The sequence below is a fragment of the Varroa jacobsoni genome, unplaced genomic scaffold, assembly GCF_002532875.2.
Source record: "Varroa jacobsoni isolate VJ856 unplaced genomic scaffold, vjacob_1.0 scaffold_878, whole genome shotgun sequence".
Taxonomy (NCBI): domain Eukaryota; kingdom Metazoa; phylum Arthropoda; class Arachnida; order Mesostigmata; family Varroidae; genus Varroa; species Varroa jacobsoni.
Window position 1 is genome coordinate 27,727 of NW_019213780.1, and position 18,326 is coordinate 46,052.

At 39.2% G+C, this 18,326-nt stretch overlaps 1 protein-coding gene across 3 annotated transcripts in view; it reads right to left on the reverse strand.

Moving 5' to 3' along the window:
* Positions 1 to 797: 797 nt before the first annotated feature.
* LOC111264584 (protein Skeletor, isoforms B/C) overlaps positions 798 to 18,326 on the reverse strand; it is a 42,194-nt gene continuing 24,665 nt past the window's right edge. For 2 of the 3 annotated variants that reach the window (XM_022840633.2, XM_022840634.2), the window contains exons 4-15: positions 17,853 to 18,034; positions 11,388 to 11,553; positions 10,722 to 10,794; positions 7,967 to 8,153; positions 6,350 to 6,545; positions 5,887 to 6,026; positions 5,450 to 5,576; positions 4,896 to 5,111; positions 4,209 to 4,528; positions 3,960 to 4,020; positions 3,479 to 3,648; positions 798 to 3,073 (exon numbers count right to left, since the gene is read on the reverse strand). In XM_022840633.2, the coding sequence (XP_022696368.1) occupies positions 2,282 to 3,073; positions 3,479 to 3,648; positions 3,960 to 4,020; positions 4,209 to 4,528; positions 4,896 to 5,111; positions 5,450 to 5,576; positions 5,887 to 6,026; positions 6,350 to 6,545; positions 7,967 to 8,153; positions 10,722 to 10,794; positions 11,388 to 11,553; positions 17,853 to 18,034 (2,630 nt within the window). In that variant the 3' untranslated portion in view covers positions 798 to 2,281. The remainder of the gene's footprint in view (positions 3,074 to 3,478; positions 3,649 to 3,959; positions 4,021 to 4,208; positions 4,529 to 4,895; positions 5,112 to 5,449; positions 5,577 to 5,886; positions 6,027 to 6,349; positions 6,546 to 7,966; positions 8,154 to 10,721; positions 10,795 to 11,387; positions 11,554 to 17,852; positions 18,035 to 18,326) is intronic. The other variant, XM_022840635.2, reaches the window with a different exon arrangement.

Below are 18,326 nucleotides of genomic sequence, written 5' to 3' on the forward strand. Positions count from 1 at the left end.
GGTTATATGGGCCAAGTCCCATGTAACTTCGTTTTCCTTTCAACTTAAGCTAATTTATATACGGCGGTTGTTTACAAATGTATAAAGAAAGCGAACCTCTATGAAAACTATTATTATATGGTTACTTAATATAGAATAGTGTAACTTCGTGGAAGTTAAATATACCGTGCCGCTGAAGAAGTTATTTTCATATTGTAACCTAACTCCAGTGAATATACATAAAAATAATATTAGAAACGATCACTATGCATGTGACATTTAGCCAATTTTTTCACACTGTTATTTGAATTAAGTTTAATTGGTTTTTGGGATAGTTATTTTAATGTCCAATTTCATAACTTGATTTCGCTCGTAAATTACTAAATCGTGGTTATAATAGCTGACATGATATAGAATGAGTCGGTTCTCTGCACCAAAATCTCTGCCAGTCGGGCTTAGTGAGTTTGCCTTGGAGGAAAGCTACTTAGAAACGCTGGATGTTGATAGCATCTCTTCTTATCAGTCTCAATCGCTGCTCTTAGATTTAAATACTATTATAAATTATATTATAATTGTTTAAGTGAAATTTAAAAGCAGAACAAAACATGGTCTAAATGTAACGTCCTAACCCAAAATCTAAATTGAGCGATTGCTGCACTAGCCATGTTGGGTTGGGTACGTCAGGCCATCGGAGATTAAGCAACGTCCAGTTCGGTAAATAATTGGAAGAAGGCATACTATAAATACTATTCGTCAACGAATCTAAGCCAACAATAGTGGTCTGCTTTTATAGGGTAAAAGCCTAGAAAATAACGCACTTTTCTTGAGTCAAATAATTGTCATTTATTAATTTCTTCATATATACTTATATATGTATTTGGTAATATTCAGGCCTCCTACGGTCTACCACTTGCTCACAGTTTTAATGCGGCTATGTAATGTAATTAATAAAAAAAAATTATCTAGACGTTTTTTGAAGTAAAAATATTAACACTGATTTCCAGTTATTTTGTATACTATATCTTACCATGGTTGGACACACCGTTTATCTAAAGGTAAGTTTTTATAAGTTGCCCTAATTAATTGTATTCTTGTTATTATTACTGTTTCATTTGAGATAAACTTAGACGCTCACATTGTTGAAAGCCGTGGCAGATCCTTGATCAAGAGTCAGAGAGCTTAATTCTGTGACTAATGTCCGATCTCTACTATTTGTCAAACGTGAAACCCTTTACTCAGCCATTCTCAACGAAAACCTTTTTCAGTTTGGTACACGCCATGATAGCCGTATTATATTCTGCCCAATATCGAATAATTTCACTGAAAGCCACCTCAAGTTTGAACCGAAAAGAGTAGTCAACCTCTTTCTCCCATTAGGACAGATTAAGTACCCCTCTCAAAAAATAAAAATAGGGCAATTAAAAGCATTTTTTTTTTCACTTATACCAGTTCCTGATAAGGTTACTATTTGATGTACAGCGTGCACCCAAGAATGGCGGGGCCTGTTATCTAATATCGTCCGCGTTTCTCGTATAAATAACATAAAAAGCGCAACATTAACAATAGTAAGAACAAAATCAACAACATCGATTAACGGCATCAACAACCCTAGAAATGATACCAATATAGGATAATGACAATAGGTGTAAAAAGGAATACGGAAAAGCCCTATTAAGTAATCATTGAATAATCCTGTCATAATGATGAACATAAGTTTTAGGGTGGCACCTGCCAATATGTGGGGGGGGGGAGGGGGCAAATCCAATTAAATAGTACTGTACGCCTCTTCTGTGATATTATTGATTGTCCAAGTCCTCTACAATAAGATAAATTCAGATTCAAACTTCTTTTTAACCTGATGTACCTTGATATACCTTTCCTTAAAACCCTAATCTGTAAAATTCTTTAAAACGGGTTGTTTCGCTGCTTCTATTAAATATTATTGTGGTTTTCGATTCGTGGTTTGTACATGAATTTGATACTGTTTCTTGTGTAAAAAACGTTTTAGAAAAAATATCGCCTTCGGAACTTCATTTCATACTAGGCCTAGGTACACTTCGTTTTGAGTTGTCTCATCGACATGCATAATTGGACCTAGTTTGCTTTCTGAAGCGTTACCTCAACATTATTTATAATTTACACAGTTTACATTACGAGGGCGCGCTTTGCCATCGTTAAGGAAAGATCAACTGTGTCGTTCCTTAAGGGTGGCGACGCTCGCTGATGATGCTATGAGGGTGGGAACGAATAAAGTCGATTTAAAATCCTTCGCAGCCTATGATGCAGCTGTGATACTAACGTATTAAGCATCATCGGCAATAAGTCTAAGAACGTAATCGAGTATGTCATACTGCGAATTAAAAGCCCTACGACTTGATATCCCTTCGGGAATTATCGCCTTCCGCGTCTCACTCACGTGGGCGACGGGTTCTACTAGTGAGTTTCCATTATCAGTTGAACGCCGAACGCGGCTTAATCGGTGAGACCAGACCATTTTCGCAAGTCGATCTTCATCAAGGAAACCGTCAACTTTAGTTAAGGCGCCTTGTGGTACCTGAGGAAGGCCAGGAACAGGACCGGATGCTTCTCTTATCTTTGCAGAAGCGTAAGAGATGTTGAAACCGCCGAAGTGAGGTACACCGGGTTTGAAGCTTCCTTGAAATGGTAGAGGGTCTTTACGAAGGAACGGAAGAGGTCCCATTTGGCCTGGTCGCGGTGTAGTGGGGTCCGGAAGACCACGCGGTGGCAACGTCACAGGGCGAAACCCTGACTCCATGCGGATTGAGTGCACCCGTGGGCGGTGAACCAACTTTCGGGGAAAGACTGTTCGATCCCGATCCACAATGAGATCTGTGACGTTATCTAATGGCAGCACCCGCTGGCTATGAAAATTCACATGTGGTAAGGCCTTGTCGGCTAATTTTCTCATATGGCTTGTTCGTGACGAATGCTTCTTGTGGGAAGGTTGATGCAAGTCCTGTGGAAAGGGCACACGAATTTCGCTACGCTGCGAGGCTGCCGCCCCCTGCTGAACGAGGTCAGCACAGTTGTCCACCACGTGTATCTTCCAGCCTAAGTGACGGTGAGTGTAGCACTGAAAAATTATAAGGCCAATTGTGAACGAACAAATTACCGCGGCAATTTTCTTAATTTAATTTTTATTTTTATTCTTACTATGAGGCTTACGCCTTCCGCAGAGCTTTTCGTGGTAGTACTTTGTGTGAGGTATCATTAAATACATTATTTAATGCATGAATAACCACACGATAGCATCATAGTTCGCGCGTCATCATCTCCGCTCCCTGATTTATTGATATCGCTTGTGAAGCTATGAAACGAAGAAGCGGTTGTAATAGTATCAATTCTGATAATTCCCCGCAGCTACTGATGTTCATAGCGGCTATCTACTTTGGTCACGTTCTTATTCAACAGGAAAGCAAATTTTACAAATCTATTACTCCGAGAAGTATCAGTATTTTGTGCGTGCAACAAATAGTACCTGGTAATAGACGAGATCTGGTGTGAATTGGTCAGGCGTCCATTGAAGATACGCGGGTCGGCCTTCCTGGCATTTGATCTCAAGGTTAGTGGCGAAATCTTCAAAGGTTGCGAAGTCGTCAGGCAGCTCCGTTCGTTTAAAGGGGTATTCGTAATTGCAAAGTCGACCCTCTGTGGTAGGGGATACAAATTTGACAGATTAGTCATAAGTGGCAGAAGGCTTCTTTCACTAGGAAAGAGGCTGGTGCCAGATTTAAGGTTATAGTGTATAAAATAGAATAAAATATGATCCTCAATATAGAATCAATATACTTTTTTTTGCAACTGGAAATAAATTTAATAACACTTCATGAGGATTGGCAACGATATACGTTACTTAGATAATACCGACTTAACAATGGACGTGCCTAGATGAAGTAAGAAATAAGCTTCAAGGTCGTACATGCCCTACCGTAAAAAAATGTACGGAATAATGTACGTACTAGCCGTTGGAGTGGCGCGTCCACTCCGGTCGAAGGATACTCCAGCAAACACTTTTTCTGTCTGAAATACGCAATAAATGGGATGAATTTTTCTTACGTATACATGTATATTGGGTTTTCGGACAATAAAATTTGCAAAGTGGGGACGAAAACATATAGACAACAATAAATACTATAAATGCACGCAGCACATATTCATTTGTCGAATAGAAGGGCAATTAAATCGATGTGGTCAATGCACACGCTCACCCTACGCTCTGCTTGGGATTTGTGCTCATAGCCGCCGGTAGGATCGGAAGTTATATAAAAAGGATGGTTCTTTGACGTATGTGTTTTATTATTTCCACCTTCAATGACGAATGTGTAGGTGACGCCACGTTGTACATATAGCTCGGGTATCATGAGACCATTAATATACCACGCGATGCCCCAGCCAACATGCCCTGTAATCGCTTGGTAACCCTTTTTACCGCCAGCCGGACCGATCTGGGCGTAGAACTTATTATCGGCAGGACACGCCACTGGGGGAATAACCCAGGCATGCTGACGAGCAGTTGCCTGGCTAATTGCTGCGCGTAAGAGGAAAAAGAAGCGCAAAAAAATAATTTTAAATGACAGCAAATGCGGTACATCCAATTAAAAAGTTAAATAGTAGTAAATTTAACTTTTAAGGAACAACATCCGCACTCAGCATGTGTTTTAATATTATATAAAATACCTCGCATAAATCTGGTGAACATTAATATAGTTTCAACAAAAAAATATATATATAAATCTGTTTGTTGTTGTTAAATACATGTTGGTTTACTTGTGTATGTGTAATCTCATAGTTGTCAAATTATTGGTAACTCTGTTAGAATACTGCAAAAACATCTTTCAGTACAACCTATCTTGCGTGGTCATTGAAACTGAAGATTAGAGCGTGTAGAAACTAACGTTGTTGAGCGACTAGTCGGGGCTGGTCGTTTAGGGTCGAGATATCATCAGGTTTAGGACAGTTCCATTGTGGAGCTCGCGCGAAATCGATAAAGAGGTCACCCTTGGTTCTTAGTTTATGGTACGACACCTCACCCTTGCCGTTAATAGGACCAAGAGCCCAAACAATGGCCTGAGGGCCATCAGAGTAGACATGCTGGTCGTACTTTTCATCTACTGTGAACACCAAAGATGTAAAAACGACCTTCGCGTTAACAATGTAAGGACACTCCTCAATTGCATTTATGTTTTTTATGCAAGCCAAACTGTGGCACTTACCCTAACAGTTCTGCTTAAGTTATCGAGTGAAAATATTCTTTTATCACTTATATCAATATTAAAAACAGGAGGGCCGTGAAGATCTAACCATATTATGCGACGTTCGTCTACTTAAGATAAATTTCGCATGTTAAGTTAAGGAACTCCGTTCCGTATCGTTGCATAAGCCACAAGTCGTTATTCTGAGTTGCTAGTTAAGTCCAGTTAAGGGTTAAGCTTCGGGTAGGTATACTTACAAGCGACCTGTGGTCGTTTATACGTGATCATATGGTAACCGTTGACAAAGGCCGTGTTTAGGACCGTCACACTATCACGTGCGCCTCGTTGCTTAATATCTGGACAGGCACCACGTTTGCCCACACACTGATGAAAAAGACAAAATTTCCTCAGATATATTAAAAACACAATTATAGAGCAATTTTTTTAATATGAATTATAGATCCGAAATGCATAATAGAAATAAGGATCGGACTACATACAGTATTTTCTCTACAAATAATGATGATGTACTTTACAACTTCACCTAAAGTGAATGAGGTATGTCCAATAAAGAAAATTTCCCTATTGTCTTAGCGTTTTGCTTTTATGTCCACGTGCATGGACTTGAATCGAGTTTAATATTACTAATGTCAAAGAACTATTTACAAGCATAAATCAAATAACGTAGACGTACCTGTTCCTTCGATCCTAGGTAGTAATCTACGGCGTGTCCCCGTCCCTGGTGATCGATCCACGTCACAACAGCATCGGATCCGACCATCCTCGTTTTTGTGTCATCCATACTTAAGCCGAAAGCCATGTACTCACCCACATCTGAAATTGCCGAACACGAATGCGCACACGTGCACACATAGACTTAATGTACAAAACATCAGCCTTCTCTACTGGATTGTAGAAGTTCGTTAAGGGAAGTTGTGACCGACGAGCTACGCATGAGGTCAATTAGTACTAACTGCTTGTATATAGTACAAGCAAAGCCACTGAGGGGAATCTTCTTAATGTTGCTTAAGCTTTATATCATTAACCCTTGACATCTTTCCGGCATAAGAGTATCGCTAATAGCACAGCGTTAGGAAACAGCCAGGTAAAATCGCTTATTATTTCGAACATAAATTGTTTAATGATCTGATACTGACCAACACGTCCCACGAGCTGCATGATCACTTCGTCTCCATCCATAATCCATCGAAGCTCGAAACCCATGGGGTCGTGCAGGATTTCGCAATTGAGTTTGTTCTGCGAAGAGTCGCTGCTTTCGTCGACGACGGACTGCGGCTGCACCACTGTACTGCGTGCGGGTGACAGAGAAGCCACTCGATCCCCCAGTGCTGACTACAACAAGTGGACAGCATAGGCGGTGTGCGAAGACGGACACAGAATAGGACAGCGGACATTGGATGACCGAACACATTGACAAAGGTACATAGACAAAGCATATACATGGAATAAAGGGGTACAAATCAAAGATATGAAAACGAGGCCGGAGAAGAAGAACAGAGCAGAAAAGAAGATCACGAGGCGTCCATGGCTTATGTGAGGAGATGGTAACTAGGTAGGCAGCCCATGGGTGCTACCTAGTTACGAAAAAAGTACGAGTCGGCCATACAGCGGCAGATCAATAAACTGTAATACAATGCACAAGATGTGTGGAGGGTGTACTACGCAAATTGAAAAGGCTCGTGGAACTATTAGAAGTATATTCCAGTCTAATTAACAAGCGAAACTACATGTTATAAAGAAGTGACAACAATCTCAGGGTAGTTACGTGCAATGGGACTCACACATCGACCCATAATATGCCACCTGAGGAGAGGGTTACGCGAAATTTATTTAATGATAAAACAGAAATTGTGCTTCGGTAAGTCATTGAGAGCAATGGATCCGCCACCACAAAAAAAGTGTTTTAGCACTACATAAAAGAGAGGGCGCGCATATCACATACAAACCGCCGATAGGTCTCTGCCGCATTAACTGTGGAAACTATTTCAGACTCGAGTACTATTCCACTACTGACGACTAGGTTCACAAATATAAAGAATACACTAACTATGATATATGTTAAAAGATGCGCAATGCAACTGATGGTGTAAAAATAAAACCTATTATTAGTTTTTTTTTTTTTTGTTTCTTTTAAATATCTGATGCTATGATCATCTAGGATAATGATGATATTTTTATTTGTGAAATGTGAGTTTTACTAGGATCAGTGAGATACCCTAGGAGCCTCGGGTCACAATCATCTAATTCTTCGCATTAGCCTAATAATACCTGCAACTTTGCTTTAAGCAAATTTTCCGAAATTCATAAGATTTTTCTATAGTTGCTTTTTAGTCTTATAAGTGAGCCTGTGTTCAAGATTTACAGATTCATAGGATTAAAGGAAAATTCCTTGTTAGGAAATGGAAATTATATTCATAACTTTAATAGCTTAAACGCTCGTATTGTTTTTTTTTGATAATATATATATCTTACTAACTCGAGCAAGTCTAAGGTAATTTTTTATATACGACGTTCCCATTCAAACAAGTGGGAAAAAGTAATTTTAATTGAAAAAAATATTTCACGCGTATATCTAACTATTTAATGTACGTATAAATTTAAGGCCAAAAGTAAATACATTTTCGGTGGTAAAAAATTTAGAGAAAAAGCAAGGTAGGCGTTGAGTAGTCTATACGAACCTATTCGATTTAGGTAGAGAAATAAACCTTATTGATATAAGCAATGATCTTGTTCTTTAAAGATTAGAAACGCACCTCTATGTGAATCCCAAAAGCTCTTTGCGATGGAGGCACTTTGACGTTGTGGGGGATTTTAATTGATCCGAAATCCACGTCAGCCAATTCACAGTATATTCCAAAGCGATCAAAGTCGTATATCGTATAGCCATCAGGAAGGTTGATTACGACTGTCTTACCAGTATACCGAGGAAGAGGATCACGACTGCAACCAAAAACGAAAAGCCGCGTTAGTAGAGCATTGAGTAGGCCAAGGGAGCATCTCAAGGGAGTAGGAGTCCTCAACCATTAAGTACATTTGAAAGAAGTTCGGAGATTACTTTAAAGCACTCGTAAAACGTATAGTCGTAACCCGTCAAATATTCTGCGTAGAATTAGGCTCTATTGCACTGGGCAGAAGCCCATTAGTCAAATACCAAGATAACAACGAGTTACGGTACTGGCAACAAGACAAAAAACGCCCGCAGTGAAAAAAATTATTATGAAATATCTGAATATCTTGTCGGTCTTAACTGGAAAACGAAAGAAACGTACGTATTGAATTTTTTTTTTAATGCACAGGAAGTTTTTACGTAAACAAATAAACCAACGATTGCTTCTTGAGTGGCCGGGCGAGCTCGGACTTTTAAACGCTAGGTCCGTCAGTACATTGGTCTCACAATATCAATAAATTAAGTAGTTAAACTGATGAATTAGGACTCTACTTAATACTCTAGTTTTTTTTTCTTAAGTTCATTATACATGTAGTTCAGGACACGTGAATGAGCGTGCTTAAATCAACAAGCTATCATGCTAATGTTAACACACGAATTACAGTTGCATATACATTCCATTTTTACATACAGTTCCATATACATTCCACAATAACTCGCGAGGAAATACTACGTTATATATATATATATATAGAAAAAATCGGAACACAAAGACAAAGCTCATTGCACTTGGCTCTTCCTTAACAGGTGACTTTTTACGCTGCACATTAAAGACGGTCGGAGAAAAAACAGCTGATTCGTTCTATACTGATGTTTGTGTTATTGTTATTTTTGGAATTTGGAATCATGTACTAAGCTGCTTGAACTAATATGAATTCAAGGCGAAACTGTATCGGTGTACGAAGTCGAAAATACTGGAAAAGATGTCTACTGGGTTATCCTCTAAGGTGTGACAAAACCGTAGATCGATATGGCAGCGCACGGAAAGCCATTCAGTACGGTTCGCGTGACGGCGCAATCTCAATGTGTTCGCGTAGTAAGCTCCGAAACAGTGGGGGTAATTCAGGTTTGAAGTCGCACACTTCGTTTCATACTTGAAATGGCCATCCCTCTAAAGTAATACCTAGCGGAAATAACAGCACAATTCAGTTGGTGTACCCTGAAATATCTCACTGGCAAGTATATCGCACATCCTGCTCGTCCAAACAATAACATAATCGCCCTATAAAACAAGCAGTTGTCGCTTAACTTCGAATTTTATACCTGTTACGTCCCGCCACCTGACAAGGTCATACAGATACTAACAATTGATTGAATGATTCTCATCAAGTTGACAGGTTGGGTCTCTTAGAATTGACAAACACTTACCTAGCCCATTTTCAAATAAGTACCCGATGTATGTAGGTGCACATTGCAACATTCATTGTTGTGATATCAACTTTTCTGTTATCGTTCTCAATCATCGGTATTAGTAGCAAATCAACAACTATACTAGCACCAAATGTATTGACGCAGGTACTTATCTATATCGATTTTTCGTCAGCAGGACGAACGAGCAAATAGGAAATAAGCATAGTACATGTTTATTGCCGGATTGTACTAGTTATCCAACACAGAGTATATAATACGCCGTGGTCATATTGTCGTCAGCGTATTTCCTTGTCGGTGTCTTCGTTCTCGACATTTTTTAATTGCAGCATCGTCGGCCCAACAAATTCAAACGTATCCTTATGCATATCAAATTAGTTAACCAGGTAGCATTTTCCTTATCCATCTTTCTGTGTTCTCGTTTTTGTCTCGTGTATCAAATGGTTCGCGTTCATATGTAACGATGCTGTGCTGGTAAATGACTCCACTCACAGTGAGCGATAGTCGTTTGTTTACAGATCGCGGCCGTAAGTCAACACGAGCGACAATGGTCCTCCTATACGTTATGCCTCTTTTTGTCCTGCCCAATTTTATTTTCCCCCTGATGATAATAGTAATAAAAACAGCAAGAGCAGTAGCAAAGAGCCAGGCGCGACGACGACTCGCCGCTGATCATTAGCGATCAATATCAATCTACAAGCACGAATTAACGACAGCGTATACATGTGACACACGAACGTGTGCAGGAATGCCGTCTATGATTTGATGGTCCATTATCTTACGGGCAGTACTCTGTACCAGTCACAAACTAGTGGATGCCGTAGAATCGTAACGTGACTTCGCGGCTGAGAGAAGCATGATGCTTGCGTACGTTGATGGGGCAGACGATATTTATGGAGTCACGATTTCTGTTTTGTGTTTGTACTCTAGTTGATCTGTATGTTTACTTTGAGGAAATGTGTTCCAGATAGCTGGATGCGAACACGTATTCGATTTAGCAGGACTCAAAGCAGACCGCAGCGGTTCCTGCAAGAGACCCAGCTTTGGACGGCGCCACGATGCACCTTGGGATTTCATTTGAGATATGCTTTTGTTCTTGTATTTGTAGTGAAAACATAAAACATTATCATATATCACTAAGCGTTCTCTTGAATAAAAATGGGGTGCTCGAAAATTGCAAACGAGGTACAAACCTTCCATTTTCATCAGCCAACCGAAGACCACCCCGATGGTTCCGCTCTCCTTTAGATACCCACCAATAGGCAGCTAAAAAGACAACGGTTGATTTTTTTCAGTATGTAATTGTGCTTTACTCTACGAAAATGTATGCTGGTCGAAGGTATATATTTAATAAAAATGTATCATTAGGGCAGCGCTGAAATGACGCTGCTAAGCACTTTATAAAAACCTGAATATTGTCAGCGACGATCAAACAAAGATCATCGGTTTACTGCAACTATTCAACTATACCGTACGCTAGTATTATTAGATCCAGCAGTATATATATATATATATATATATATATAACATACATAGCAAGCCTATAAAGCATATATATATAAGCATAGAAGACATAGCAAGCAAATAGGTCCGGTGATACCTCTTCCGGGCTGTCATTTGGGTCGTCGTTAGGGCTACTTTTATTGATACCACGTATGTAAGAATGAAAACTATATACTAGAAATTTAGTGATTGCTTCTCTGGAAACAAAAGAGCAACGTTTGTTTTTCATTTTTTCAAAATTTTCGAATCATTCCTTAGCTTTAAGATTTACATTCGGCAGCCTTTAAGTATTTTTTTAGATGCCTAGTCTCTAAGATGATATAAAGTGTATGTTCGATAGGTTTAAAATACAGTACCTGGACCGAGTCCATCATACATAACTCCTGGTACTAAAAATGTCTGCGAGTCGACTATCGTGACTGGCCCTGAGGTTACTCCATGGTCCCAAGTCGGTAGCTTCTCAACCGTAACAGGCTTTGGGATTTGCAGGTTGCGTGGTAGGTACAGGTCAGCGAAGTTAGCCTACAATCAAAAACAAAAACAATTATGAATTGTTGGGTGTTGAGCATCCGTAAAAAATGAGCCTTCATACTACTTCGAAGAGCGGACTATACGACGCATTTAATAAAAAATGACCCGGCACTTCGCCCTAACTCAACCATATGTCCAAGTGTCCGTTGCACGAGACGAGTTACATACACCAGTCAATAGTGACAAGCAGTAAATCCCACATGATCTTTGCAATTCTAAATAGCGCTTCTTTGAGTTAGTTTAAGGAAGATGATGTAGTAGCTTACAGAACATGTTTATGATACAAGAAATTTAAGTTCGTTATTTTCAAATACATTTTGTTAATTGTTCATTATCAGTTATCGTGGATTTATCATGAATACGAATACAAACAACCAATTGATTATTTTAGAGAACAGAAAGCACCGTTCGAAAATACGACTGTAATAAAGTGTATATCCGCTTCCATTGTTCGGAGCTGTATTTCATTTAGACTGTTCTCATTTTTCTTCTAATGATATCTTAAGACTTTTTACAGTGGTTTGTCACTAAAAGAAATCAAGCAACATCAGTAGAGATCAGACAATTGAACGTCACTTGTTGTTGTGGAGCTTTTTGATTTGTTTTCGATAAAAAACAACACAGACAAAATTCAACGAAAGCAAAATTTTCGCCGGAAACCAATGGTAGTTTCGCGTTCATGGCCTGTACACAAAGACGATCCGCTGAGCATCTTCAACAGTGGTTGAATTCGAAATCGATGAACACTAAACAATAGAAAATTGATAGTATTTCCTTCATTTCGGCTTGTCTATCGTGTGCGTACTGCTTATGCTTGCTAAGAGCAATCGTTGGTTTTACTACTTCGCGCACAGTATTTTTAACCGGACAGATTTTTTGCTTGATACCACTTCATCAGCGAGCTCCCAACGAAGACAGTCCCAGGCCTATGTATCGGTAAGGGAAATGAGGTGTGGCGTTTTTTATCATTTTTATTGTGTGTGACATACGCGGAGCGTCCAGGATCTATTGAGGCATGTACACTACATGTACAAAAAAAGAGCCAATTTGCTTGCCAACAAAATCATATACTTAGTATGGTGGAAGCAGGAAGTTTGTTTTGCGAGTTTAGACGAAAACTAACTATAAGCTAATATTTTTCTAGCTGATGAATCTCAATCAAATTCTAAGTTTATTTGCTCGCCCGAAGTCTACGATCGGTTTGTCGTATTCCGAATAGGCGCACAGTTGCTGAAAGGACAGAAGCAAAAGTGCCCTCCACCAATTCAAAAACTAACTGGAAACCTGTAAAAATATAAGTTTGAGGCAATGTCCCATTTTGGTCGCCAAATTTCTCGAATAGATCTCGACAGACTCAAAAGCTGCTTCGCCTTTTAAAGAATAACTAATAAGATTGACAGAGGGTGGTGTATTGACTAATAAGCAGTACAAAAGCCTATTTATGTTTTTGTGTGTCGATTATCATCGCCTCGATTTTGCGGAACTACATTGCAAGTCTCGCGTTATCAAAACCAGACGGAGGCTCCTAAGCCTTCTCAAACACGGTGCTATATTTTCGATTCTGGTACGAAATCAAATTTCTAGACAGCGTCCACGTTTTTATTGTTATATCCAGCGAAAGGGACATCGTATCCATAGAATTCTTTCAGGAGGGCTTATATTTTGCCAAGTTTCTCCGAATGCTACTAAAGTCGCGGGTGGTTCCTGGGTTCACTGATAGTTCGTCGATGAGACGGTGCACCAAGTTATAGCAGCATATTAGACGTAGTGTAAAATAAAGACTAATAAATAGTAAAATAAAAACTCCTTTGCAGCCCACAATTGATTCGTTACGTTGGCATAGATACAACTGAGCGGAAACGTAGACACAGGTACGTCGACACTCGAACAGTTGCCGTTTAGCTCAGACTCCGATCCGAAATGCGGACGACAGCTACATCGAATAAACTCCTAATGGCAAAGATTTTCTTGTCGATAAAATATTTGCTTTTTCCCGTTTAGATGCAGCTTAAAAGTATGTAAAATGAATAATGTCTAATTTTATCGCAGATATGCTATAATATGCATCAATTTTCCGTTTGCAGCCAAGCGGCATAGGGACGCGGCTGTGGTCAACGTATACCGTTAAAGAAAAACTGGTAACAGAGCGATAGTCGATTGTAATTATCATTGCACACATTGCTGGAAGCTGCAGCATCTCGAAACGCCTAGCAAAGGCAAGAACGTATCTATTTAGAATATCAACAAGTTTCGTGAGATTTTTATTATTCTTTCCCTTTTATACAAGCATTCCTCTTCGTTCTTCAGCTAACGGCCTTCTATAGCTCTACGCGTATAAGTACTTAGAGCCAAAGAATGGGTCTCAAACCCTAGCTTATCGTCGTATCGGCCCACTGCAAACTACTGGTATGCATCCTGCTTCTGTCGCCGGCTTGCAATATTCCATACAACTCTAGCAACTGCTGATAACATAACGCATTCATTGTGGGGTATGTCCGTGTGTTTAAACAACGTGAGTTATGTCTTATTCAACGATAGCTGTAGAAAAAGTACTCAACCTAACGACAGTCTTCTGCTTCTCCTGTTGCTCTTCCTAATCAGTTGGTTCAGGCTGGTCATCACATCGAGTCATCGTTGCTCCTCACCGGACACAGAGTGAATAAACGGACAATACAAGCAGTATCATATGTACGTATATTGTGCGTGAGTTCATACTTCCGAGACCGACGACAACAAACGCGTACTACATATCTGATCTGTTTAGGCCTTCGCAAATCAGCACACGTCTGCGGGGTTATGGCAACAGGACCCCAGTGATTTCAATGGCAACTGCCGTTGAAGCAGCAGTAGCTGACGGGCCCGTTCACGCTCATCGCTGTTAGTGGTCAACAGTGACATACGAGCAGCAACGACCGCTCAATACTGCTGGATCGCTTCAGCATCGCATGTAAACATCTCGATATATTGGGCTATCGACAGTTTTTCTAGCTAGATAGCTTTAAAAATCACGTATTTTCAGTAACATCAGCGTCGGTGCCATTCGGGAATGTAGATTCGGCAGTAATAAACGTGTTAATGTTCCTTATTCAGGCACAAAAAGTGCCTCCAATGTAAGTGTAGTCTATGTAAAAATTAGCTAATTTTATCACGTTAACCGCATATACGCTACCCGGACAGAACCTGCTTTTATGGTCAAGATGCGCTATCGGCATAAAATGTCTCTATGGTGTTCGTTCTCAAAATTTCGATACTTTTAGTACTGGTTAACCGGTAGCGGAAAAAACTGGTGAGAGAACTCACCAAGGCCGACACGTGAGAAACGATTATATCACCAAGAAATGGCACATCTGTTACCAAACAGTTGTAAGCCATATCGGTAAGTTGGCTACCAGAAAAAAACTGATTGTTTGCTTGTCACACAATTAGGCGTTAAATAGATTTATATGATCGTATTTATATCTGTGAAATTCTACATGAACACAATGAATCGTTCCTGAGGCAGTTTGTCACAGATGATAAAGAATAAACCACTTACAATGACAATAAGTAGATATCCCCTCTAATCTGTCACAATGGCCAGGCTAACGTTAAAAAGGCTGATTTGATGTGTTTACATTATGAGTTGCTAGCAGAATGGTTGACTTGGACCCCTGCCGTCAACAGCTAACAGGGCTACAATACGCCATTGAAAAATTCGGCTAAAGCTGGAAAATAGAAAAAAAACATCGTTTTCTATCATAATAATGCCGGACCACATATATCTATGTTTAGTTTTCCGGCAAAAACTGAGGCAGCTTTGATGGAAAACTTTCGTGCGTCCGCCTTATAATTCGAACCTTGTACCTTCGGATTATCATTTACTTTGGTTTCTGCCGAACTCCATTAATGGTCTTAATTCAGTTTCACTGGGCAAATGCAAAGATGAATAGTTAAAATTTTTTACTCAGAAGCCAAAAAAGTTCTATAATGATGAGAGTATGGTGTTACCAGAAAAGAGGCAGACGGTTATCGATCGCGGCGGCATCTAGTTAGGTTAAAAGGTATAATTTTCAAAAATAGAAAATGTTTGCTTTAATTTTGGCTTGAAGGTGGTCCACACTTTTTTGACACCTATATATTTATACATTTCTCAAAAGTGACGACGGCAACAACACCAGCAGCAGTAGCATCAGGGGGATCCGATGAATGTCATTTACCCACTATCAAAAATCAGTTGCTCACAACAACGTTTCGTGGCGATCTCCGACTTCCGACACTGATTAGCGAGGCAGAGAGGCCACTCTGAGGAACAGCCAGTGTCCCTGATTCTTTTCTGTCTGGCAACGATGACTTGTGCCCCTTGCAGCCGTTATTACGATATACGAAAATAGATATCGACAACAGAAATAATTAGAACGGCTGAATCAGCGACTGATGAAAACTGTTTGATAATCGCAGGATTCCTTATCACAATATTGACCATTTATCTATACTGGCGATAAAAGTCACAGTAGGGAAATTAGAAATGATGGGGAAATACAATGGCCTGGTTAGACATATGCTTACGCGTACCTTTTTGCACATGTGATACATTTATAAAAAAAAAAATCATAAAATTACTTCGATAGCGGAAAATTCGATAGCGTTTCGAATTATTGAATGCATAGGAAAAATGAGGCCTAGTTAGACCTTTTTTCTTTTAGCTAGTTTAGATTTATAGATATAATAATGTATGATAATGATTTACAACGTTTCAGATTTGAATGCTATTGAACTTTCAGAATTTTTTAAAGGTGCACACGGGCATACAGTTTATGCAATCTGCATGACTGGGTCCTTTGTCCAAATTTTAAAATTTGGGCGGGCTGTGTTGTTCATATTTCGTCAACAATTTATTGAACGATGGAGAAATAGAATAAACAGCTCATCCTTCTACCACAGTTTTACCTGTCACAAATCAGAGCCAAACAGAAAGCAAATTACGTTTTATGAAAATCGTTACATTGAAGCATATTACATGATCATTCGGGAAGTTTTATGGGTCACTTTATTACAAGCATATCTGAAACCGAATATAGCCGATGCTAACTTAAGTTCGCAAAAGCAACTTAGCTTAGCAGAGATGTATATTTATGTGTTCGTACAAGTCAAGTTGAATTAACGCATCAAACGTTGTATCACTATATGTTTTTGACAGAAATTTTTCATTCAGATACCACAGTAATTTTAACATACGCATTAATGATGGTAATAAAAATGGTAAAAGTAATTATTTATACAAGAGTCATACATAATCACGATGCCCCTACAGATTTCAGTGTGACGAAGTCGACTCCACCCTATTTTTCTAGCAAAACGCAAATTCTAGACCATTCAAAATCCAGCGCAGTAAAATTTCATATAGATCTAACATTTAACATACTTTAATTGGCAATAAATGACTATAAAACACCGTCTAACAATTTACTGGATCCCCTCAAAATAAAAAATATTTTCCCTTCAACTTTACGAAATACCCGACTAAATCACGTGTGACTGGTGTGGCTATATAAGACAACGAAAATTCCAGCTGGATCAACTCTGAAACTAGTGATGGAAATGGCTGACATCTTCAAGAACACTGGAAGTAGCGATTCAGCAAAGCTTCAGGGTAAAAGGTAACCAGTTTTTGCCCTATCGCTGGATTTTTATCTCATATCAGATTTTTTTTTATCTTTTTTATCACTTTTTTTTCCTTTGTCATTTTAAGCTCGCTACGTGAACAGGTCCTACCTGGTAAAGTATAGCATCGAACACCTACTCGCACTAGGAGTTTAACCAAAATGTCGCTGTCGGGTTTTTCAACAGACATATGATGAAACAACATGGCAACCATACAAGCACCTAGCAACCTTATTAATAATCCTCAATTCCTTATATAGCTTATTTTTTTTACTTCCCTGATTATTCATTTCTATTGCCAACGTTGACGTTTGAACCAACGTGATTGAGGCCCTAACATACCTACAGCGGTCCTCGAAGTTCATTCTATCTAACAGGTACATAACAAAGGGTGCTGTACGTTGAATCTAGCTTTATTTATTTATTTATTGAGCTGACAAATATAGCATCAAAATCGAATGCAGAAAGGATATCGTAAATACAGTTTTTCTATAGCCATAATTTGTCAAACCTGTGTTAACTTTATTGCAATTTGCCTACTAAATATATCATTGTCTATTAGCAGGCTAATTAAATAATTAAAAAATTCATTAGCGAAACGTCGAATTTTAAAAAAAAAATGCTTAATTTATAGCTACGCGGGTACTCACCGAAAACTTTTTGCACCAAATTGATATCCATTGAATGTTTCGAACGCTTTTGTTACCAGGTAAACGAAGTATAAGATCCTTATTCCGGTATTGGCCGAGCTTTGTAAGGGATCCGCGCTCGTTGGGTATGATGAAACCGCTTCCATCAGTCTTTTGTGAGGTGCCCGCCCAGAAGTAGGCATCTAAACTCCACACAAATGAACAATGACCACATAAATCGATGAACATAACACTACAGAATATCACTGTTATAATTACAATACGATCATTATCGACAGCAGATCATCACACGTCGGCTTAAAAAAAGGCCTGTTTGACGCTATCTGTTAACCTGCGTGAAGTTACTGCTTTCGCTTGAAACAAACCGCGAGTAAAAGCCGAGAATATAGTGAAGTTCTAAGAACTGGGACCGGATAATGCTACATTGTATACGAAGCGCGTAGGCAAACGGCGTCCAGTCAGTAGACCACAAAC